The sequence below is a fragment of the Fukomys damarensis genome, unplaced genomic scaffold (assembly GCF_012274545.1).
Source record: "Fukomys damarensis isolate Sample0158 unplaced genomic scaffold, DMR_v1.0_HiC HiC_scaffold_9, whole genome shotgun sequence".
Lineage (NCBI taxonomy): Eukaryota > Metazoa > Chordata > Mammalia > Rodentia > Bathyergidae > Fukomys > Fukomys damarensis.
The window spans coordinates 28,267,105-28,292,705 of record NW_022900921.1 but is presented as its reverse complement, the minus strand read 5'-3'; the positions used below and the strand labels follow the sequence as shown (position 1 = coordinate 28,292,705).

Sequence of the window (25,601 nt, the reverse complement as noted above, 5' to 3'; positions counted from 1 at the left end):
GATCAAACTTGGGCCCCTGAGCTTTTAAGGCAGGCAGCAAAACCACTGAGCCAAATCCCTGGCCCCTCATTCATGTTTTACAGATCAGGAAACTGAGGCTCAGAGAGAAGTGAGTTGTCCGAGGCTACACATCATCATCATCATGTTAGAGATCTGTGAAGCTGCGAGTGTGCTCCGGGTGCTGGGACCTGAGCCTGAGCCCCCACCAGGCCAGTGGCCAACATCTTCTCATCTTCGTCCCCTCAAAGGCCTAGTCACAGGGATCCCCTCCTAAATCTGTCCTCTCTTGCTACTGCAGAGATGCCTCTTTCAATTCTCCACCAGGGTTACCAATTTCAGCTCTAACCACATTGCTGCCACAGAGACTCCAGCTAATCCTGGGACTCCTCATCTAGCTTTTTCCATTCCATGAGAGTAGTGGAATATTTCTACCCCATACAACAGTGTTCTGAACTGTCTCACTGGCTTGCTACAGAATAGTTACTGATGTCTAATCTGGCTGAGACTTCTGATGCTCTTCCTGTGTGGAGGCCTCCTTAGTTTAGGCTTTGTCCTCTTTTATCTGGTCATAATGAATTCAGTCTTCCTACCAGACTCCCCTCCAGTCTCTTCTCACTCTAGCCAGACTACTGAAATTCTTAATGTCATCCCAATGAATTCTGCAAAAATACCATGCTGCTTAGCTGGACATTGAAGACTCTTTGAGTTTTGGCCTCAGCCAATCATCTCCCTCTCACACCATACTTATGTGTTGCAAACTGTTATGTTCCTTATACTTTTAGGCATCTTCTCTACCTTTGCAGCTCTTTTTCCCCTTGCTGAGAATGCCTTTCTCCTTCCTGGAAATTGTACTCGTTCTTAATGACTCAATTTCAATTTGTTTTAGAACAAATATTATCTCACCAATTAACTACTTACTCCTTGTGTGTACTATTCTAGATACCAGGGATTCAATAGTGACTGAAGCTGATAAAAATCCCAGCCCCAGGGGGTGAATGGAGGGCAGGGGTATGGGGAAAAAATGAGACCCAAGATCTGTCATGTAAAGGTACAAGATCCTAATGATGAATGTAACTGTACTGTATACTTAAAAAGTACCAATAAACTCAATAACAGCAACAAAAAAATCCCAGCCCTAGTCCAGGGTAATGTACATGTCCTTGTTTGGACAGGTATAGGTAAATCTCTAGAATGGTGTACTCCTTGGGAAGGGAAAGGCAGAGGACTTTAGTTGTATAGATATCTGCTCTCTGTGTTCTCCCTCTCCCTCTTTCTCTCCCTCCCTCCCTCTCCAGAGAGCCACATCCACAGATTCAACAGGGGAAGATACTTGGAAAAACTTTCATTTTTACTGAATATGAACAGACATTTTCCCTGTCAATATTTGTGTAACAACTATTTAATCATTTACAATGTATTAAGTATGAGTGATCTAAAGATGATTAAAGTATAAGAGAGAGCATGCACAGGTTATATGCAAATACTGTGCCCTTTTCTGAAAGGGATTGAGCATCCTTTGATTTTGGTACGGAGGGGCAGTCTTAGAACCAATTCCCATGAGGATATCAAGGCATGGACTGTATGCCCAAACATACTACAAGAATGTATTAATGATAAAATAGTAATTAAAATATATGGCCCAGAAAAGATGTCTTAGTACTCAATTATGAATAAGTTCATTCAAGAGGACAGCACCTTAAAATAAAGGGGCAATCAACCAACATCATACCTTGAGAGATCTATATCAGGTGTCATTAATTCAGCAACTGCCAAGTAAATTAGTGGCCAGGTAGTGGCTAGGTTAGAGGAGGAAATCAGTTGTAGAAGTATAGTCCCATTCAGCTCTAGTACCTCGTCCTCTTTTTTTAAATTTAATTTATTGGTACATTCTAGGTAAACAGTACAGTTACATTCATTACTGGGATCTTGTACCTTTACATCCCAGGTCTTGGTTCTCATGTTGTCCCCTTGTCCCCACCCTCCCTTCACCCCCTCCTCTCCTCCCCACCTTCAAACACTTTAATTCCATTTTTACATTTTCTCATATTTTTTTCCTTTTCCCTTATTCCCCTTTCCCTAGCCTTCTCACTGTCCCTACACCTTTGGTCCTTTTCTTGCTATTTCACATTGCTAATTGCCCCTTTAGGATCTTGAGTACTATATTAGTTTTTCACACCAGAGAAACTGTTCGGTATTTGCATATATGTGACTTATTTATTTCACTTAGGAGTATATCCTCAAAATGTACCCATTTACCTATGAATGAAGCTACTTTCTCATTCTTTATGGCTAAGTAGTATTCCATTTTATTAAAAAACCACATCTTCTTTATGGAAACCTGGATTTTTGATGTGCATTTCAAGTACCATGGCTTACAAAATGTTGGTACTTAAATCATTCATTAAAATAGCATTAGAAGGTAAAACAGTTCTCTGGCTGTGGGCCACTAATTTTTGACCTCATAATCACAGCCAGCCTTCCTGGACTTTTGCATTGATTCGTTTTGCTGCACTGGGCACTGTTACCATTTGTATCTAGATGGGTTCCAACCATCGCTGGGGTCCCAAGGCAGGATTCGTGCCTGCTCCTCCGGTTTCAACCTGAACTGGACCTCCAGAATTGGGGGTTGTTGGAGGCTCCTAAATAACTGAGAATTTAGCCTCCAACAGGCACGGAGCTGGCTGGTGCGGATAAAGTTAGGGACAGTTTAAAGGCTCGCCCCGGGCTACCCAGTGAGTTCAAAGTCGTTTCGGGGGTAGGACTCCAGGCATTCTGTTTAAAGCTTCCTAACAAACAAACAAAAAAAAACTTTTTTAAAGTTTCGTTTCCCACCTAACTGGGGAAAAAGAGACGCGATCAAGGGCCTCGGGCCATAACGGCCTTGAGTTTAGTATGGCTTTGAGCCTAGTAGTTCCTATGAGTCCCGCCCGCTCAAGCAGCCCATAAAAACTACAAGTTCCAGCACGCCTACTTAAAAGCCGACGCTCGCGCTGCCCGCCTCAAACTATTCCTGTTTCTCAGCCTAACGTGCTGTTTCGTGATTGGCTGCAACTCTTGTCGTTTCTAAAATCCCATCGCCGAGGCCGGCTGGCCGGTTCCTAGGCGCTACCAAGGTGATGGAACAGTACTTCGTCAGCCAATAAAGGCGATGCCTCCTCATTAGCAAGGCTTTGCTTTTTAACTCCTCCGTGACGCTGAAGTTGGAGGGCTTCCGGCCGGAGGCCATTAGATAGGACACCCGGAAGGCGGAAATCCTAGGGCGGAAGTGGCCGAAAGAAGAGGAGAATGGCGGCAGAGGGTTGGTTTTGGCGCTGGGGCTGGGGCCGGCGGTGCCTAGGGAGGCCTAGGCTTCCTGGTCCCGGCCCCGGCCCCGCTACACTTGTACATATTCTTCTGTTGTTGGGGTCGGTGGCTGCGGATATAACTGACGGCAACAGTGAACACCTCAAGCGGGAGCATTCGCTCATTAAACCCTACCAAGGTGAGGTCTGGGGCGGGCAGGAGGGAAGGTTGAGGGTGAGGTTGGATTGGGTTGGAGAGGGGCATGCCCTTTTTCCTTGAGCAGAGCATCTCCGAGTTTCCTGCCTCTGGCAAGGCCTGTCCTGGAATGACCTCTTAAGCACCTGTCTGTGCCCGTCTTTCTGCCCACAGGGGTTGGTTCCAGCTCCATGCCTCTCTGGGACTTCCAAGGCAGTACTATGCTCACGAGCCAGTACGTGCGTCTGACCCCTGATGAGCGCAGCAAAGAGGGTTCTATTTGGAACCACCAGGTGAGTGGTCTCCAGAGGATAGACACGTGCGGTTCAGTAAGCCACTGCCTCCCCACCAGCCAAGACCCGAGCTCGGTTTATAGGTGTGCCCCCTTGTTGCCCACTCACCAACAATAAGAGGCAATGGATATTGAGTAGTTATGTGCCAGGAGCTGTGGTCGAGGCTTCACGCTTTCCTCATTTGATTTCTTCAAATGCCAGGCGAATTAAGTGACATTACCATTGTGCTAAGGACCTAAGGCTCATAGTTGAAAGTACATTATGCAAAGAAAATAGTGGTGCTGTCACACTGTTTGAAGAACCCCCTCAGTGGTGGGGAAAATGAAGCAAACTGAATCTTTATTGGGTATTTTGCTGTTTTTTAGGCATTGACCTTGCCATGCTCTGTTGCATTTAATTCTTAAGCAGGCTGCTTGGAATAGATGGTGTTCATGACTTTATGTAGAGCTAATACAGCCAATAAGTTACATAAATAGTATTTAAACTGATCTGTTTTATTCATTATTATTATTTTGGTATCAGGGTTCAAACTCTGGACCTTGCGCTTGCGAGGCAGGTGGCAGAACCACTGAGCTAAATCCCTGGCGCCATATTTAAACTGATCTGTAGCCAGGTGTGGAGGCTCATGCCTGTAATCCCAGCACCCAGGAGGCAGAGGCAGGAGGATTGCCATGAGTTCGAGGCCAGCCTGAGCTACATAATGAGTTCAGGGCCAGCCTGAACTATAAAGTGAGACCCTGTCTCAAAAACAAAACAAAACAACCAAAAAACTCTGACGTATCTGATCTCCACGTTCAGCAGTGAACTAGAAACAATTGACGTCCTTCCTCTGGACAGTAGAAGAAGCCCTTTGACATCCTTGCAGGCTTAGTCCTCTTCTCCAGTTTGTGGTTGAGGATCTTGTCGTCAAGAGAGTCTATTTATAGGCAGTTTTGATTTTGATGACTTTTGCCTTGGAGATTGAGGAGCCAGAGGTGTCACTGGCAGGTTGTGTATGAACAGTGGCCAAGATCAGCTGTTACCCAGTGTTTGCACTGAGGAAATGTAGGTTGGAAAAGGGAATTATTTTGGGTTGGGTCATTGATTTAGAAGGAATCTGCTCCTTCCCTAGTCTTTTGTGTGTGTGGGGGGGTACCAGGGATCAATCTCAGATCTTTGAGCTTGCAAGACAGGCAGTGGAACCACTGAGTTAGATCCCTGGCTCTTCCCTAGTCTTCTTGATGCAGCCCTTCCCACAGCCTACACATTGGCACGTGTCCTGGTTTTCTCCATCACTCTGCTCTCTTGTCCCTTCTGGTTGACTTTCTCATTTTGTTGTGGGAGCCCACACTGTCCTTGTGTTGCCTCATCTCTCTTCCTGTCTCGTGCTACCACACTGCTGTTAGAGGCATCTGTACGTTCTTCAGCTCTTGCTCTGATCTTCAGAGCCTGGGGTCTCCTGTGAAGGGTAATTGCACCTTATGTCTGTACAATCTGGCCCCTAGTGCCTGGCATCTCTAGTCATTCTGTTAATTTTGTTCCAGCCTCTCTGACTGCCTTCTTGCCTCAGGACCTTTGCACTTGTTGTCCCCACTGTCTGGGACATTGCCTCCTGGTTCTTCATGCCTACTTGGTTCCTTCTGTTAAGCCTTAGTTCAAATGCCACCCACTCAATGAGTCTTTCATTAAGTACCTTTCTTCCTCTAATCACATTCTATCTCATTATTCTGTTTTTGGGCCCTCCTCACCCCCAGAGTCAGGCTCATGGCCTTTTACATGCTAGGCCAGTACTCTACTCAACTGCTAGCCTCACTAATTTTAAAACCTAATAATATACCCCTGTATTTTTCATAGAAATGAGTTCAGTATAGAGTTTTTAAAAAAGCAAGGCACAAATAGTATTAGAACAGTTACAAATTGGATTTTGTTACAAGGAATACTTTATACCCAAGATGTTAATTTAAATTATGATTATAGGTAGGTAGTGGTTGGTATTTTCAGTGGCTTGGAGATGTCACAAGCACGAGAGCATTCTGTACTTGCTCTTAACAATTTTTCTTTTGTTTGTTTTTTGTTTTTTGAGACAGGGTCTCGCTATATAGTTGAGACTGACCTGGAACTCACCATGTAGCCCAGGCTGGTCTCAAACTCACAGCGCTCCTCCTGCCTTAGCCTCCTGAGTGCTGGAATTATAGGCATGTGCAACCATACCCAGCTCTACTCTTATCAAATTTTCTGTCTAAAATATAATTATACCTTTTTCCCCACTGTCCCTATTCAGCTTCAAAGATCTTTCCAATGGGACCCTGCTGATACTCCATAAATATTTGTGAGGTAGGCGGCAGAACCACTGAGCTAAATCCCAGGCCCTCATAAATATTTGGAGTTCCTCGTATACTTCTTCAATGAAGTTGCTTGGAACTCATAAGTGTTTTCTATTCAGTGTTTCCCAAGAGCTACCTCTCTTCACTGAGCTGAAGAGATGCTTTCTGCACTTTTCTTTTTTGTCTCCATTCACTTCATCTGGGAGAGACACCAAATTAGCAAAGACTCCCTGAGCTCTGCTGTCTTCTGAACTGTTATGTAGCCCAAAAGTGACTACAGCTCCTGGTGTCTAATAACTGGAGCACAGGACCTAGAGAGTGGCTGCTCACAACTCATCCTGAGAGTGTCTTATATGGAGCCTTCAGCATTGGTTTTTAAGATATTTTTTATAAAGTAATGTTCCAATCCAAGATTGTTTCTCTTTGTGCCTTATAAAAGTTAATATAAAATATTATCTTAGGTCTGGAGATTTAGCTCAGTGGTTCCTTTGTCTGCCTTGCAAGAACAAAGTCCTGAGTTCCATTCCCAGTACCGCCCCCAAAAATCATCTTAGACATTTAGTGGGGTATGTTAGTGCACACCTGTGATCTCAGAACTCAGGAGGCTAAGTAGGAGGATCGCTGTAAGTTCAAGACCAGCCTGGGCTGCATAGTGAGTTCCAGGCCAGACTGAACTACACAGCAAGACCCTGTCATAAAAAATAAAAACAAACAAAAATTTATGAAGAGATAAGAGGTGTAGCAGTGTCGCTCAGTGGTAGAGCACTTTTGTAGAGACCCTGGGTTTGATCCCCAACAGTGGGATTTTTTTTTTAATTGCAAAGGATATAGTTTCTAGCATATTTTAAATGCTGACATTTTAAAACAGCTTTTCAGTATTAAATATTCAGTGTAAATATTGCTAATGGGTATCCAGTTTTTTAAAACAGTACACTCAAATTGTGTATCATCTTTTAAAAAATTTTTCATTTTCGTTTCCCACACAGAATTTTATGTTCTTATATTTAGTGCTTGAAAATCTCTTGCTCATTGTTCTATCATAATGCTCTGCAACTTTAAATAAGTGTTACAGCAAGGTCCCAAGTTTGATCCCTGGTACCACCCCCCAAAAAAGTGTTTAAACTTTTAAACTTTGTTGAGACCTTCACACTAACTTTTTTTGTTTGTTTGTTTTGAGACAGGGTCTTTTTAGGTAGTTCAGGCTGGTCTTGAACTCACTATGCAGCTGAGGTTGGCTGCAGTCCTCCTGCCTCAGCTTCCCAAGTGCGAGATTGTGGGTGTGTGCCACCACACCTGGCTCAAACTTACTTTTTTTTTTTTTTTTTTTTTGAGATCATAATTGTCAGTATACAATTTATCAAAATAAATGTATTACACAACATTTTTTTTTTTGAAGATAAACTTGAAGGCCTGCCAAGTAGCTGGAACTACAGGCACACACCACCATGCCTAGCTGCGTTACATGATAGTAAAAATTTATTGAAATTAAGGGAGATGTTATTTCCCCTAACATCTGGGTGGATATTACTATCAGATATCAGTGCCACTTCTGCCACTTCTGCTTTTTGGGGTTTTTTTTGGGGGGGGGGTTGGTACCAGGGATCAAACTCTGGAACTTGCGCTTGCGAGGTAGGCATGGCACCACTGAACTAAATTCCCGGCCCCTGCTTTTTGTTTTTAGATATGTGATTTTTTTTTTTCCTTCAGTACCGGGAATTGAACTCAGGCCCTTGCACTTGTGAGGCAGGCACAGTGCCACTGAGCTAAATCCCTGGCCCTGTATATGTGAATTCTGAGATACTAATTCACTTCAATAGTAGAGATGGAGTTTGGGAATTAAGAGGGTCATTCAGTATTTTGAATTTCTTTTGGCTTATAACTGCAAATCATGTAGTGATCTTTCATCAGAACTGTTAGTGATTTATCAGCTGTTAGAGTGAAGCTGCCTTCCATCTTGTTACAAGCAAAGATGTGGAAATTGCCTGACTGTAAAAAAAAAACTGATCTGGTCTTGCCAGGTGATTTCTGATTTTCTTTGCCTGGTGTGGCTGATCCAAGGCAGTAAGATTTCTGAGCTCTCCTGTTGAGGCTGTTGTGCAGCCAGGGTTGAAAACTGTGTCCTGCAAAGCACTTTCTCAAATCAATTCTAATACATATCTCACCTACTTCAGGTCTTTCAGAGCTTTATCTGCGTCATAGTGTGCCTATGTGCACATATGCATTCTTTGGTCTGGGTACATTGATGTGTTCTAAGCCCCGAATAGACTTGTAGGAATCAGTTTGCAGGTCCTCCACTTCCATATGTGTCCTTTCCTGAAGCTGACCTCCCTATGGACATGACTAAGATGGAAGTGTAGTCTTCTCCCCTCCCTGCCTTTTCCCTTTTGCTTGCCCTTTCACTCCAACGCACACCTAAACCAGCATACTTTGTTCCAAAGTACAGAAAACTGGACACAAACCATCTGAAGTGTGGTTTCTGAGCTGACTTTTGTATACTTTAAAATTTTTAAACTATCAATATCTAGTTTAATTACATCTGGTTAAGGGTTTCAGTCTCTTGAATGTCTGTTAAGACAAGAATGGATCCTCTAGTGGTCAGACTTTGGAATGTGCAAAGAATGTGAATTTCTCTATTTGTAGACTTGTGTGCCGTTTAGATCCTTTAGGTCAAATTTACTGATTGAATTCAAATCTTGTACATTCTTGTGGATATTTTTGTCTGTTCATTGTTTTTGTTTTGTTTTTTGTTTGTTTGCTTTTGTTTGAGACAGAGTCTCACTAGTTGAGACTGAGCTGGAAACCTGGAACTCGCTATGTAGCCCAAGCTAGTTTCAAACTCACAATGATCCTCCTGCCTCAGCCTCCCAAGTGCTGGGATTACAGGCATGCACCAACACACCCGGCTTTGTCTGTTCATTTTTATCAATTACTAAGGGAAGTACTGTATGTTAAAGTTCTTGTATGTAGTTTTGCCTATTTGTAGTTGTCAGTTTCTGTTATGTATATATTAGGCTAAATTCAGTACATACAAAATTTGGTATAGCTACACAAGTTTGCTTTTAGTTAGTGTTTGAATAATATATTTTTCTGGCCTTGTGCTTTGTCTTTCATTTTGTTATGTGTTAGAAATGTCTCTTGTGAATAGGGAAACATGAGGCTCTGAGGGGGTTATTTATTTTTATTGTGAGACTCAGGACCTTGCACTTGTCAGGCAGGCGCAGCACCACTAAGCTACATCCCTGGCCCTATTTTAAACTTTTTAACCTTTAAATCAATTTATAAAACCATTCTCTTCAGTATAATACACATTGACATTGAAACAATGGAATTTTAAAAATGTAATGGATACCTACAAATACTAATTTTTTTTGTTTGTTTGTTTTGTTTTTTTGATTTTTTTGAGACAGGGTCTCACTATGAAGTTGAGACTGACCTGGAACTCACTATGTAGCCCAGGCTGTTCTCAAACTCACAGTGATCCTCCTGCCTCAGCCTCCTGAGTGCTGGGATTATAGCATGCGCCACCACGCCCAGCTTACAAATACTAATTTTGACTGTTGTGCTTATATTTTTACATGAACAAAATTAAATTCTCAATTTTTTTATCGTGGTAAAATGTACATTATACAAAATTTACCATAAAGTATGCATTTATATCAATCATCTTCCTGTTACTGTGGCAAAATACCTGAGAAAGTCAATTTAATGGAAAAAAAGGTTTACTTTGGCTCAGGGTCTCAGAGCTCTCAGTCTGTGGTTGGCCAGCTCCATTCCTTTAGGCGTTCTTGTTTTACTTTCTATCTGTATCACCTGTTTTCTCTGTGGTCTTGACTGTTTGGATTAATTTTTAGTTTTTCCTCTTCTATCAGATTGAAAGTTATATGTTCTTTTCTCAGTTTTTTTAGTGGTTACCCTAGAATTTAAAATATCCATCATGTTTTACTATCTTAAGGATAATGTGTACTTTTTCTTTCTGGACGATGCAAGGATCTTAGGACACTTTAACTCCATTTACCCTGTTGCTGCATGTATTTTAATCCCTCTGTTTTAAACTACCCAACATGGACTGGGGATTTAGCACAGTGGTACCACACCTGCCTTGCACACTCAAGGTCCTGAGTTTGATTCCCAGTACCAGAAACAACAACAACAAAAAAATTACCCAAAACATTGTTTTACCTAGTCAAATATTTATACTGATGTTTACCCTCTTATTTATTGTATTTGTGGTTTTTTTTTATCTTACTGAGTTTATTGGTACTTTTAAAGTATACAGTACAGTTACATTTGTATTCATGTTCTTTATTCCTCCCTCAACTCTGATTTTACATTTGGATCTGTATCATTTTCCTTTTCCATTGAAGAATGAAAGACAGTATGAATCTGTTGGTAATGAATTATTTTCATTTTTTGTCTCATACTACAGAAGCACCCTTATAGAACTTTTTAAAGTTTGTGACTTGATGTCTTTGGAGCAGTTTTACTAAGTGTTTAGATATCTCTTTTCCTTTGTGCCATTCTCTTATATCTCATTCTGGAACTCCAACTACATAGGCCTTAGACTGCATCTCTAGATGGCAGGCTAGCTTGCTTGCTTGCTTGCTTTTTTTTTTTTTTGGACAAGGTCTTGCTGCCTAATTTGTGATCTTCCTGCTTCACCTTTTTTTTTTCTGTACTGGGGATCGAACTTGGGACCCTGTGATTGTGAGCCAGCAGCGGATGATTGTGAGCCAGCAGTGGAACCACTGAGCTCAGTCCCTGGCCCCCTGCTTCACTTTTCTGAGTAGCTGGGATTATAGGCGTGTACCTCCACACCTGGCTTCTACTGTTTTTAGTTGGTTATTAAATTTGTCCATTATGTTACTGTATTTAGTTCTAGTATACGTTTAGTGTGAGTTTTTAAAACTTTAGTTATCTTCCTGAATTCTAAATCTTGATTTTTGTCTCCTTGAACATATTTGAAAGTCCGTTACCTGGAATTCCTGTTGGCTTTTTTTCTTTTCATTTTATTCATACCTTTTCTCTTTGTCTGCCTGGTTATTTATGATGGTGAGGTACTCCATTTGTACAATTATTTGTAGAAAAACTTGAGTCCTGGATGAGTTACCTAAGTCTAATTTCAGGAAGGTCAAGGTCTCAAAACTGTCCTGAGTCCCTGGGAGAGCCTTTTCTACCTAGTGCACTCTTACTTCTGGGTTAAAATCTTTGTGCAGATCTGGCCCAAAACAAGCCCTCGATAATCCTCAGTAGGCATTGCACGCAGTTTCCTTGTCCTGTCCTTGAGAGCTGGTTCTCATCACCTCTTAGTTGCTCTCAGCAGACTCTGTGAATGTTCCCAGAATTGGGAAGACTCTGAAGTTTTGCACTATTTGCAACCTGTCATTCAGATCCTTGCTAGCTCCGTGTTCTCAGGGACCCGCCTGGGTCCCATCTTCTGGGTGTTCAGTACCCAGAGATGAATAGTGAAACTGGTGAATCTGAGGGCATGAACCAATTTGCCCACATTGGTACATCCGTTTTTCTCTTTTCTCTTTTTCCTGGTACTGGGGATTGAACTCAGGAACTTGAGCTTGTGAAGCAAGCATTGTGCCACTGATATAAATACTGGGCCCTTGATACATCTTGTTTTTGTACTGCGGATGGAACTCAGGACCTTATGCTTGCGAGGCAGGCAGTGGTACCACTGAGCTAAATCCTTGGCCCAGATGTATTCTTTTTTTTTTTTTTTTTTTTTTTTTTTTTTTTTTTTTTTTTTAGCGCTGTTTGAACTCGGGTCCTTGTGCTTGAGAGGCAGGTGGCAGAAGTACTGAGCTAAATCCCTGGCCCATATCTATTTTTAATATGAGTTTTTCCTGGTAACAGAAGTAACATATTCATTATATAGTATCCAGACATAGAAAGTAAATATTCTCCTCATAATGACCTAACAATATCCATTCATGTTTTGTTTTTTCTTAATTACCCCCCAAAATGGGATGATAGCACTGATATTATTTAAAACTTATCTTCTTAGTATCTTTGATATCTTTAGATGTAAATATTTTTAGGATCTGCTTTATTCTGTTGAAAAGATGCAGTGAAATTTCCCTCAGGAAGATAGGATCATTTATAGTCTCACGAGTTGTTTGAAACTGCTTGTTTCTTTGTGTCCTCATTTGTATTCAGTATTAACTATCCTTTTATTTTTTATTTGTTTTAGTTTTTTGAGACAGGGTCTCACTATGTAGTTGAGACTGACCTGGAACTCACTATGTAGCCCAGGCTGGTCTCGAACTCATAGCTATCCTCCTGCCTCAGCCTCCTGAGTGCTGGGATTACAGGAGTGTGCTAACACACCCAGCTAACGATCTTTTTAATAGCTGCCAATATGATAGATCAACAATATCTTGTTTTAGTTTACCTTTCTGATGGGTCTTTAATCACTTGTTCACATGTCCATTTGTTGACTTCCCTAAAATGGACTCTTGTCAAAGTTTGTGTTGGGTTAGGGTGTTTACTTTGTTGTAGGTGACTGTGGCTACCAAGAAGTATCTGCTTCTCTCACAGAGTGGCCAGAGGCCTGGGAGCACCACTCTGAAGAGCTCCTATTATGGGGGGCTGAACTGCATTTGTAGGAGGTGTTCTGGACAAGAGTCGGGCCTTGCATTCAGCCAGACCTGGGTTTTAATCTGGTAGAACTGCCTCAGCCTGATTTTCCTTACTTTGAGAGGTTGGTTATAAGAGAAGGTGGAGGTGGAGTGTGTAGAAAAGAGTTGGTACAATTTATATTAAAGGCCCGAAGTTCTTGGAAAGCCTAAAATAGTGGTGGTGAACCTATGGCACACTGCCGCAGCTGGCTGTTTGTATCATTGAAAGCTCTTAAAAGTTTTGGAATTGGATAGACCTGGGTAAGAATCAAGATCATGCTCTCATCTTCTGTGGACAAATTATTTTGTCTAAAAATTATGACCCTTCTGCAGGATCCCAGTGTAGGAGCATTGGGGGATGGAGATGGCTAAGGATTTGGCTGACCGTTCAGAATATAAGAGCAGGCCTGGGTTGGCAGAGGCTTGGGCTCAGGCAGCCTTGGGACATTGTGTGGTTTTTCTCTTCTCATTTGGGGATTGGGGTCAGCAGTGCTTATGACCTTGCTGCCTGGCCCTGGGGCAAGGAGTGGTTGCATTGTCTTCCTGGGGTTGGGAAAATAGGTGTTTGGGCAGAGTCTGTGCCAGGATCACCCCGTTTGTTTAAAGGCTGGGAAGCTCTGAGCAGCCCTCTCTACCCCTCCAGCCTTGCTTCCTTAAGGACTGGGAGATGCATGTCCACTTCAAAGTCCACGGCACAGGAAAGAAGAATCTTCATGGAGATGGCATCGCCTTGTGGTACACCCGGGACCGCCTTGTGCCAGGTAGGGCATTGCTTGCTCAGATAGGTGCTACTGAGCCCCCAGAGAATGGCTGCCAGTCCACCAGGGAGGTGGGAGCAGGCAGAGCAAGGGGGTTTTCCTCTGCTTCTGTGGTCGAAAATCTTCCACTCTGCACCATCCTGTTAAGAGACCTTCCTGCTGCTGCTTGCTCATAGATAAAACTCTGCACTTTGGGAAACATTTTGGCTCTGGAAGGAGGGCCTCTTAGGAAAGGAAGGCAGCTAGAGCTCCTAGCTTAACAGTTCCCCCATGTTGCCTGATCTGGCCCATTCTGTCATTTTGAGGTGTCTCTTGTTACTTCAGTGCTGGAGATTGAATCAAGGTCGCTGCATTAAGCTACATCCCTAACCCTTTGTTTAGTTTTTATTTTGAGCTAGGATCTCCCTAAGTTCCCTGGGTTGGGCCTGAACTTGTGATCCTCTTTCCTCCTGGGATTACAGGTGTGTACCACCAGGCCCTGCTAGGGTTATTATTATTATATTTTTCTTTAGAGAGTAAAACATGAGGACTATTTGACAGACTGTACATAGCCTACAAAGCCAAAAATGTTTCCTCTGTGACATTTTACAGAAACTTTGGGGGTGAAGGGAAGGCAGGGGTATGGGGAAAAGAACCAAGACATAGCATGTAAAGGTACAAGATCCCAATGATAATGTAACTGTATTGTTTGCTTTAAATGTATCAATAAACTTAATGGAGTGGGGAGAAAGTTTGCTGCCCCTGGTTTAAGGAGTCCTTCCTGTGGTTCTGTCTGTAGACCAGGTACCCCCTTGACCCTTGACACTGGCCTCAGAGCACATGGCCATGTGGCTGTTTGCTCAGGTCAGGCTTGCTGCACCTCAACACCCTTTCTGAACCTACCTCAGCTTTCTCCTTTGGAGTTTTCCTTCTCTCCTGGGTAAATGATCTCTAGCACATGCATACATTGCTTTTGAGCTATAAGACATTTCTAGTTTTTCCATTGTAAGACTACTTCCTTCTAATTCCAGGGCCTGTGTTTGGAAGCAAAGATAACTTCCATGGCTTAGCCATCTTCCTGGACACATATCCCAATGATGAGACCACTGAGGTAGGGCCCTGTTCTCTCCTGTGGACCAGGAAAGCAAGGACTGGGCAGTTGGCTAGATGTTGGGGACTGGGTCTTCTTCCTGGTCCTGGCACAAAAGGAGTCTCTAGGGACTGGGGTGGTGGGCACCCACCTTCCTCCCACGTGCTGGGCCAGTTGTGGAATAACCAGTGTCTTGGTCCCAGCGTGTGTTCCCGTACATCTCGGTGATGGTGAACAATGGCTCCCTGTCCTACGACCACAGCAAGGATGGACGCTGGACTGAGCTGGCAGGTTGCACGGCTGATTTCCGCAACCGGGACCACGATACCTTCCTGGCTGTGCGCTACTCCCGGGGCCGCCTGACGGTGAGCAGGTGTGAGGGAGGAGACGAGATGAGCCCATGCTGGTTCTGCAGAGGTTCAGGGAGGCGGCTGGCTCAGGCCTGCAGGTGTGCCTGACTTGTTGGCTGGCCACAGGTGATGACTGACTTGGAGGACAAGAACGAGTGGAAGAATTGCATTGACATTGTAGGAGTGCGCCTGCCCACCGGCTACTACTTTGGAGCCTCGGCTGGTACTGGCGACCTGTCTGGTGAGTGTTTGGGCTGATTGATGAATTCACCCCCAGCCTGAGTTTTTTCTTAGAAGCTTCTGACATAGTTAGTTGCCTTTCTTCCTTTGGTTTTCATACTCTCTTTCTTCTCTTACCATTGTCTGTAATTGTAGGTAGGCCCAGAGCTTGAGCAATTCATTGACAATCCTTCTTTATCTTTAGGAAATTAGAGGCTGAATCTAGATACTAGGTGTCTAGATTCTATCTCCAGACCTGGTATGTAGTGGCCTGCTCAATGTCTCCATTCTCTTACTACTTGGAGGGTTCAAGCCACTATCATCTCTTACTGGACCCTCCTGAGCGATCCCCCTTTTACACTGGTCCCTGTTATTCTCTCCCTGGCGCAGCAGCCAGAGTAATCACATTGAGCCTACAAGAGGTCGCCCCCACTGCTCAGCATGGCAATGGCTGCGATCTCACTCTGAGGCCCCTCACTGTACTTCATCACACCTCACTTAGGGCTCACTTCTTCCCTGCTTATAGTGGCCTCCACCTAGGTATTTCTCAAGTATCACCTCCACAGCGGAGCCTCCCTGATTCCCGCATTTAAAATTGTGCTCTCTCCTCCAGTCCCCAGCATACTTTCCATCACCTTTCCTGTCTATTTTTCTTTTCTTTATAGCATGTGTCTTTATTTTCTTTCCAGTGTAAAATGTATTTTATCTTCTGTGGGTTTTTTTCTACTTACCATCTAAATTGTAATCTCCACAAAGTCAAGGATCTTTCTCATTTGGTCCACAGTAGATACTCAGGTGACATCAACATGCCTCTGGCCTATACAGGCCATGCTGGGTCACCAGGCCTACGTGACAGTTTGTGGCCCTTGTCTGTGACCTTCGCTCTTCTACCAAGGACATCTGGAAGGCACCAGGCCCAGGGCCAGCTCCTAAGTAGAACTGGGAGGGCATGTATTTGACTCAACAAAGGACTTATCCGCAGGTATTCAGGACCTATAACACTGGTCACATCCAGTGGCCTCCCTTCTCTCCAGGGAAGTGCATATATCCACTTAATCCCAGAAATTTGGTGGTTTTAACGTTTGATAGGGAACTTAGGCAGGGGGCCAGTACTGAGGATTGAACCAGCACCTTCATACTGAGCTACATCTCTTGCCCTTTCTTGCTTGCTTGCTTGCTTGCTTGCTTTCTTTCTTTCTTTCTTTCTTTCTTTCTTTCTTTCCTTTTCCCCTTCCCTCTCCCTCACTTCCTTCCCTTCCTCCCTCTTTTCTTTCGCTCTCCCTCTGAAAAGGTCTTGCTAAGTTACCCAGCCTAGGCTTGAACTTACAATGCTCTTGCCTTAGCCTCACAGAGTACTGGGATTACAGGCATGTACTACTATGCAAACCTTAGTAGGGAACTTGCAATTATATACTCCAGAGAGGAGAGAATGGTCTGATAAGGCCCCTGTTCTGGTCTCCTCTTTAAACAAGACCTTTCCCCAGATTCCAGTTGGTTCATTAAGCTTATAGCTAGTCAGGCTAGCCAGGAAAACTCAACACTTAAATAGGATGAACTGTTAGTGTCAAGCAGAGGTTCTTTCCTGCTCGTGCTCTTTGGACTATACCTTTTCCAAATCTCCTTGATATAGTAACTGTGTCTTGGGGTCTGTCCTTAGCTGGATGCTGACTTGTTTATCTGCCGCCTACACATGGATCTGTCGACAGGAGCATCTAGCAGCTGCCTGCCCCTCCGGAGGATCAGGCTTCTCAGGCAGCCCTTACTTGGTCTCTTTTAAGTACTTAGCCTCTGGTAGCAGTATATCTTTCATGTTCTGTATGTGTTCTCATTAGCTTGCCATGGTGACCACCCTAGAGGAAGGTTATCATATCACTCCCGTTTTACAGATAAAGAAACTGAGCCTCAAAGAGGGCAATAGACATGAGATTTACACTCAGATGATTATTTATTTATTTATTTATTTTTGTTTTTTTTAAGACAGGGTCTCGCTGTGTAGTTGAGACTGACTTGGAACTCACTATGTAACCCAGGCTGGTCTCGAACTCACAGTGATCGTCCTGCCTCCGCCTCCCAAGTGCTGGGATTACAGGCATGCACTACCATGCCCGGCTACACTCAGATGATTTTTTTTTTTTTTGGTAGCAGGGATCGAACTCAGATCCTTGTGCTTGCAAAGCAGGGGCAGAACCACTGAGCTAAATCTCTGTCCCTTGAGTTGTTGTTTGTTTGAGACAGGGCCTCACAATGTAGTTCAGGATGGCCTTGAGCTTACTATGTAGAACAGCTGGTCTGGAATTCACTGTGATCCTTCTGCCTCGGTCTCCTGAGTGCTGGGATCATAGGTGTGCTTTTTTTTTTTTGGTACTGGGGATCAAACTCAGGATCTTGTACCTGCCAGGCAAACACAGTGCCAGAATTAAATCCCTGGCCCTGAGAACTACATTTTTAAAGAGAACAAATAACATCCTGTACGTGGCAGGATTCAGGCAACAAAGAATTGCAGGCAGAAGGAGGGCCCTGGCCATTAGGCCTCCCTCGAGAGAGGCCTCCACTCAGATGATTTTGAACATACAGCTCATGCTCTCTTCTTGTCACTCTCACTTCCTTCTAAGTTTCTCTTTTCTTTTCTTTTTTTTTTGGTTTTTTGATACAAAGTCTTGTTATGTAGTTCAGGCTGGCCTTGAACTTACTGCAGTCCTCCTGCCTCAGCCTCCTGAGAGTGCTGGGACTACAAGCATGTGCCACCATGCCTGGTTTCTCTTATTTTCTCTGTGTTTGTATGTGCGTGCGTGCGTGCGTGTGTGTGTACATCCCCATCCCTCCCATATTTCCTAGAATACTGTCTTCCTAGGGGCTGGAGATAGCAGGGAAGAAGAGGACAGCAATGGGCAGAAGTAGCTCTCCATGGCCAGGCCAGTACTTCTCTTTGGAGAAGGCCTTGGGCCATAGCCCTCAGGCTGGCTGTAGGCCATTACAGGTGCATTCTTGGTCCCATAGATAATCATGACATCATCTCCATCAAGCTGTTCCAGCTCATGGTAGAGCATACTCCTGATGAGGAAAACATTGACTGGACCAAGATTGAGCCCGGTGTCAACTTCTTCAAGTCTCCCAAAGGTACATATGAATGTGGTCTCCCACTGCCCAAGCCTCACGGATGCACCGTGGTCTTTTTGCCCTTCCTGATCCAGTTATGGCTGTGGTCTGGGCTCTTGGATCAACCCTGCCCTGGGGAGATGGTGCTGGCTGGCCCTGCCTGAGTTCCTATAGGCCAAGAGCTTAGGATGGGTCAGCTGTGGTGAGTCCTCATGTGGAGCAGAGGATTGCACTTGGGAGGAGGCTGAGTAGTTGAAACAAGCTCAGTCCAGCTCCCACCTCATCTATTCATGGCCTGGTCATTTCCTTCTCGCAGGCTTTCCAGGAAAGTCATAAGGATGCCACATCCCAGAGCGGTCAGGATCTATGCAATTCACCATACATGTCAGGGCTTAGGACCCAGCAGGGTCTGTTGACAGTTGGGGGACAAGGGAGTGGTGTGGCCAGAGCAGGAGAGGGTAGGCAGGGGGTATCGGGCTCAGGGCATGGAAGGTAGCCCAGGAGGCTGGAAGCTACCAACATCCTCCATCTGTGAATGAGAGCAGTCTTTGGTAAGGGATGTGTTTCTACAGATTTGTTGAATCAGACCCCTGGGCCTCTCCCTGTACAGAACCAGGATCTCTGAAGGAACCTAGGAATCTCTAGTTTTAACCAGTGCCTTGTAGCAGAATGCAGCCCAGGCCTAGATTCCTGGGACCTTGGTCTCTGTGGGATTGGTCCTCTTTCCACTCCTGCCCTACCCATATTATGGACTTGAGAGCTCAGCTGTGATCAGGTCAGTGCAGTCTCTGCTCCTGGCCAGCGTGTGGCCACAAGACACCACACTGCAGCCAGCACCGTCCCACATGTAGGATGAACGTGGTGGCCCCTGAGACAGTATCCCTAATTCTCGGACTGTGGCTGGTGCAGTCCTGTTAGCCACATTACCTGGAGGTGGCCCCCCAACTTTGCCCATTCATCTCGCCTTTTCTTCTCCCTCAGACAACGTGGATGACCCCACGGGGAACTTCCGCAGCGGTCCCCTAACAGGGTGGAGGGTGTTCCTGCTGCTGCTGTGTGCACTCCTAGGCATCATTGTCTGTGCCGTGGTGGGTGCTGTGGTGTTTCAGAAGCGCCAGGAGCGGAACAAGCGTTTCTACTGAGAGGCCAACTTGGTTGGGAAGAGCCTGACTTTGGGCCCAGGCGCTAATCTGAACTTTTTTTTTTTACTGGGATCGTAAAAGAAAAACAAGACGATCTTATTTCTTAACCGTTTCAAAGAAATGATTAAAGTATTTTCATACATTTTGCTTCTTGCCCAGCATGGACAGATGGCAGGGCCAGGGTCAGGGTTCAGCATCTCCACAGCTGGAGATGGAGGCTCTCAGCCCTGCCCTGGGTGGCATCTGAAGGGAACAGGGTCTGTACCTGGGGCTGAGGCCCTGGACATGGTGGTTGAACACTGGAGGGCCCCCTAAACCTCAATGGGGTGGCTCCTAAGGACCCAGAGCAGTGGTTTTGTTCTAAGATGTGTGATGTGTGTGGTGACAAATAAGGCCCACATTGGGGACCTGGGGCTTCCTGTTTCCTGAGCTTCTTCCCAGAGCAGACCTCAGGCAAAGATGGAGGAGCAGTTTGGTGGGGCCTAGAGTGAGACTGTTTGCTAAATAAAGTGAAATAGCCAACCTTAGTCATGTGACTGTCCTAAGGAGCTTTTCTTTTTCTTTTGATAACTTCCAGCCAGCCACTGCTTTACAGCTTCCCGCGTCATCCCCTCTGGTCCTCAGCAGAACACTGGCTGGGAGGGATTGTGGTTGCCCTGTTTCCCAGCTAGAGAAACATTACGGTGAAGCAAAACTTTCCCACTGTCACCCAACAAGTGGTGGTGGTGGGGATAGGACCCTGTGCAATCTTCTATGTGCTCTGGGCCTCTTGTCTAGACCACAGGATGGGGGCTGGGGATTTAGCTCAGTGGTTCTGCTGCCTGTCTCACAAGCACAAAGTCCGGAATTCGATCTCCAGTACAAAAAAAAAAAAAAAGGAAAGAGTGGGGAAGGATGGGGTACTGTGCAGAGGGTGTGACCACAGCCCAAGCTTCCAGGGCTAGGGTGGGGCAGGGTGCAGAGGAGTGACGAGGAATTCTAGGAGACTGGCAGTATCTGGAAGGGACATATGAGGGCCAGGGATTCAGCTCAGTAGTGCTGCTGCCTGCCTCCCAAATGCAAGGTCCTGAGTTCGTTCCCTGGTACCAAAAACAAAGCGTTTAGGGCTGGGGATTTAGCTCAGTGTTTCTGTGCCTGCCTTGCAGGCACAAGGCCCTGAGTTCAATCCCCAGTACAAAAAAAAAGTTTTAAGTCCATCTGGAAGGACATGTGGAATCAGGAGTACAGGTTGGGTTCGGTGCTGGCATTTCCTTTGGGTGCTTTGAGGAGACAAAAGGGATACAGGGAATGGAAGAGAACCATCCTCTGAAGGGAGAGCATCATCATCCAACAGCTTCCACAGTTGTCTTTCCCCAAGTCAGTGACTGTGGAGCAGTGTGCCCCCTTCCAGTCTGACCATGACCCCAACTCTGTCCCTCCTTGGGGGCCTTCCAAGTCACTGACTTCATCATCTTCCCACTTGTGGTGTAGTAATGGTTGGGTCTCCTATCTTCCAAGCCAAAGCAAACCTTGCTTGGCTTTTTATAGTTAGTATTGTCAAATAGATTCTTACTGCAATAAATACAGATAGTATGGAAGTTAATGAAGAGAGTAAGAATTTATTTTCCCCTTAATTTTCACAGTCACACTCCAGAGCTCTTCACTGATCTATTAGCTGTCTGTGTCCTCCTTGCTGCCTCCTGTTCGAGTACAAAATGCCTTTCCACGGGATAGATACCACATATTGCTCACAGTGACACAAGGTTTTGCTCTGTTTCCTTCACAAATTTGGGAGCCTTCCCAGAAAGACTGAAGAGTACTTATGATGCTTTGTATTGAAATATTTTATTAGACACTTCTCAGAATAGCTTCTTTACTTTAAAAAAGCAAACATTAAGTGCTTCCTGTATGCCATTCTTCCAGTCAGATGACATTTATTAATTAATTTCACCAAACAACCCTGGAAGTGTATTAGTTCAGGTGGGAGACATGTCCACACTGATGTGCCAAAGTGGATGTGCCCGTGGTGATGTGCAGAAGTGAGACCTGCAGTCTGGAACTTCATGGCTGGTGCAACCATGTCATCATTGCCTGAACTTTAATTGTTTTATTCTAGCTCAGCCCTTCCTAAATTCCTGAATTATCAGGCAAGTTGGTACTGTGTGGTTCTCAATGTTTGCTACATGTTAGAGCCACTTGGAGAACTAAGAGCCCCCTGCGTTCTCCAGGTTTGGCCTAGGAAGATGTGGAGCAGAACAAGAGCAGTGTTAAGAGGCCTTCTGGTGGTTTTAATTAGTATCCAGGCTGGGACTCTAGCAAGTGTTTGCTGAGTGGAGAGCAGATGTGAAAGTTATCTTGCAGCTCAGCTTCCCTGTCGGGGTGGGCTTAACTTTCCACTGGAACATGGTGTGTTTGCATCTGGGAAAAAGTCGATTGTTGCAAACTTCACACGTAGAGTTCTTCCCTAGAAGGTTTTGACACATTTTCATTTTCACACACTCATGAGGGTGTAATGCCATAATTAGGTTTTTGCCATTTGCTTTAAAAAATGGAGTTATTGATTATACAAAAGTTAAATACAAATGTATATCCATGTACCTACTGTTCAGTTTGAGAATAAGATTGCAAACACACCTAGATCCTTCTTTCCCTTCTCTCTAGAGGTGATCACTACTGAACTTTTCTGATTCTTAAAAATGTTAAATGAAGTTATGTATCACTTCTGTACATTGTGTCGTTTTGCATTTTTAAAAACTTTTCAGTGGTATATGAATGTATTCAATTTACAAAGCCCAACATTGCTGGTGACACTTTGGCTGACATGTAGCTTGGGATGCGTCTTCGTTGTCATACTGTGTGGTATGAATAGACTACAGTTTCTCTGTTCTTCTACCCGTGGTCATTTAGGTGTTTCCAGGTTTTAGCTCTTAGATATTGCTGTGTGCTACAAATGTTCTTGAACATATCTACACTTGCAGATGTAGAATTGCTGGGTTGTAACTTGTGTACATTTTCAGTTTTACTAGCTGGGGCCACCATCGTTATCCAAAGTAGCTTATGTTCTTTTCTTCCCACTGTGGTGGATGGCTGCTGAGATTCCCCTCTGCCTACTAAGCATTTGATGTCAGAGTTTTCAATTTTTGACAGTCAGATGGGTGCAAAAGTTTTAGTTTCTGTCGCCTGTCACTCCCCGCCCCCCTCGTGCCCCCCCCCAACGAGGATTGAACTCAGTGTCTTGCATTTGCAAGGCAGGCAGTGGAACCACTGAGCTAAATCCCCAGCCCTTAGTTTCTGTTTCTTCACAAATCGATTTGAAGATATTTATTGTGTAATTTCTTCTATAGTACTTTAATTGGCCTTCTTTTTCTTTTTATTACTGGTGTACGGTTTTCTTGTATAGCAATCCTCTGGTTATATGCTTTACAGAGATACCTTCCTGTGTGCTTTGCATTTTATTTTGTAACAATCGCATTTGATGTAGCGTCTACATTCATGTGTTGTTTACTAATCTTTCTTAAGGATTGTTTTTCCTAAGAATTTATGTTTGTGCACCTGTGTGTATGAAAGAGGGAGGAAGAGAGAGAAAGAGAGAGTGAGTTAATTATATGGGAATTGATTCCAGGGCCTTATATCGCCAGGCCTTTTGTATTTTTAGAGAGTCTCACCAAAGTTAGCATTTAATCTACTTGAAATTCATTTTTGTATATATTTGGTGTGAGGTAGGGATTCCATTTTCCCTGCTGTCTCTAACCAGTTGTCTTAGCAACATTACTCATCTTTCCTCACTGAGGCCCCCAAAGCAACCACTGCTAATGCTGTCCCTTGCTCTTCTGATCTTTTGGTGGCTGGAAGGCGAAGTCTTCAGCTGACCTCCCCAGCTTGCTCCCAGATAGAATGGACATGTAAATGCTATGGGTAATGATATGCTGAAGGAAATCTGTTAAGGAGGTCTCAGATTGTTTTATTTCCATGTAAAGAAGCTGGTGTGGCCATTTGCTCACCCATCTTCCTGCCTGGGACATGAAGGGGATCCATGAGGGTACAGAAGCCACCTGTGACCATGGGGGCTGAAGTGAGCACTTGGAACTGGCGTGTGATGGGTCCTTGATGACATGGCTGGGGTGCTGCCCAAACCTCGGACTGCTAACTGCTGGGTTTTTATGTGAAAAAATAAATCCTTATTTGTTCAAATTACTGTGTCCTGTTTTCTCTTACTTGGAGGTAAAAACAGCCCCACCTCTGTCCCGTTGTATGTATGTTGACTTTGACACACCTGGGTCTACCTTGGACTGTAGTTGATATTTGTTCACCTGCCTGTTTGTTCTTTGCCATACACTTTGCACCAGTGTTTTGGATACTGGGAATAAAGCAGAATAAAAAGAAGGAAATCTTTTCTCAAGTAGTGCCTAAAGGTTAGTAGTAAGATCAGATGGAATAAGTGAAAGAAATAATGTTAGATAATGCTTATATTTGTTTCTTAGAAATGTGGAAAAAGAACCACAAACTTGATGGTCTTAACAGAAATTTACAGATAGGGAGACTGGAAATCAGATCAAGTTATTGGTGGGGCCATGTTCTCTCTGATAAGAGATAATCCTTACCTTTTCCTAGCTTCTGGAAGTTCTTGGCAGTCTGTGGAGTTTGTTGACTTGTAGATATGCACTCCAGTCACTGGTTCCATCTTTACATGGCTATCTTCACATCATTTTCCCTGTCTACATGCCTGTCTCCAAATTTTGCATTTTTATGAGGATAGACATTAGAACAAGTCCCCTTTCCCCAGTGATCTCATCTTAACTTGGTTAAATCTGCACAGTCCCTATTTTCAAGCAAAGTCACTTTTTTTTTTGTACCGGGGATTGAACTTGAGTCCTTGTGCTTGCAAGGCAGGGGCCAGAACCACTGAGCTAAATCCCTGGCCTGCAAAGTCACTTTTTAGTAATAGGGATTAGGACTACAACATAGGGATCTTAATGCAACCCATAAAGAGAAAAATACAAGGGGATGAGAAGAGAAGAGCTAAGAACCTGAAACAAGGGAGTAAAAATTCATTAGGCTATCCACTGTGCATTTTTCTATATATAATATTTCAATTAACTTCATGATGCAAGCATTTCAGTTAATCCCAGCACTCTGGGAGCTAATGCAGGAGGATCACAAGTTCAAGCCCAGCCTGGGCTCTTCAATAAGACCCTGTTTCAAAAAAGATTTGGGGGTGTAGCTCAATGTGGTGGCCCTGGGCTTAATCTCTGGGAAAAAAAATAATATGCATTTCCAAATGGTACCTTTGTTGTAAAAATCTTATGATCGGCATTTTCTGATTGGTGTCAACTATTGATAATGCATATATGGACAAAAGGCTAATTAATTCCAGGTCTTTATTAAACTCTTGGTATGAACTAGGCAAGGGATACAGAAGTAAATTCCTGCCTTCAGGGAGTGTAGGGTCTGGAAGAGATCACGATTCAGGATCCAGTCTAGAAAGTACATACCACTCAGTATTTCAAATGGAGGGGTTTTAATGTAGGGAATTGGTCATGGGGGTGTGAGGAGATTGAGAGGAATGAGGCCCCTGAAGTAGCCCAGAAGTGTAATATAGGAAGAAGTACCTATCACAGGGAACAAGGGGAGAGGTGATAGAACCAGAATGCAGGAGCCTGGGGGAGTGTGCACACTGGCATGGATCAGACCGCTGGGCAAAGTACCTTTCAGGTACTTGGTCTTTTAGGGGAGGCACAGCCCCCTCAGCACACAGATGGCTCAGAGCCTTGACCAGTGGGGAGGGAACCAATGCAGCTGGTGCTTCAGGGGTCAGTGTGGTTTGCAGAGGGCTGAGCAGTCCGTGCTTGCTGGCAGTGAGGAAGAAGCTGGAAGTGCTTGGCTCCTGGTCCTGGAAGTAAGGCCCTTCTTCCTACTCCCTCCTTCCAGTCTGTACTTCCCAGTGGTAGAACTCCAGAAGAAGTGTCTTGCTAAGGAGTCCGGGAAATGTTCATCAGCCTCCAGACCTAGCTTCATACGGAAGAGTACAGTAGGGTGACTTTGAGGTTTAGAGGCAGTGGTTGCTTAACCTGCTGGCCTTCGTATACGCACCCACAGGCAGTAGGCTCCTGGGCACACGGGCACCTGGAGCAGGTGCACCAATGTCCTGGGCTCTGGCCTGTTGCTACAGACAGCATTCACACAGGAGAGGGGCTGGGGATTTAGCTTAGTGGTTCCGGCGCCTGCCTCTCAAGTGCAAGGACAGGTGTTCGATCCCTGATACTAAAAATTAAAAAAAAAAAAAAAAAAA

At 44.4% G+C, this 25,601-nt stretch overlaps 1 protein-coding gene across 3 annotated transcripts in view; it reads left to right on the top strand.

Moving 5' to 3' along the window:
* Window positions 1-3,046: 3,046 nt before the first annotated feature.
* Lman2 (lectin, mannose binding 2) overlaps window positions 3,047-25,601 on the top strand; it is a 38,869-nt gene continuing 16,314 nt past the window's right edge. The window contains exons 1-8 of one of the 3 annotated variants that reach the window (XM_033761661.1): window positions 3,051-3,481; window positions 3,652-3,770; window positions 13,343-13,460; window positions 14,468-14,547; window positions 14,730-14,891; window positions 15,003-15,117; window positions 18,093-18,212; window positions 20,956-22,568. In XM_033761661.1, coding sequence (XP_033617552.1) covers window positions 3,286-3,481; window positions 3,652-3,770; window positions 13,343-13,460; window positions 14,468-14,547; window positions 14,730-14,891; window positions 15,003-15,117; window positions 18,093-18,212; window positions 20,956-20,987 — 942 coding nt within the window. In that variant the 5' untranslated portion in view covers window positions 3,051-3,285 and the 3' untranslated portion in view covers window positions 20,988-22,568. Of the gene's footprint in view, window positions 3,482-3,651; window positions 3,771-13,342; window positions 13,461-14,467; window positions 14,548-14,729; window positions 14,892-15,002; window positions 15,118-18,092; window positions 18,213-19,172; window positions 19,861-20,955; window positions 22,569-25,601 lie in introns of those variants that run through there. The other 2 variants (XM_010622068.3, XM_010622067.3) reach the window with 2 other exon arrangements.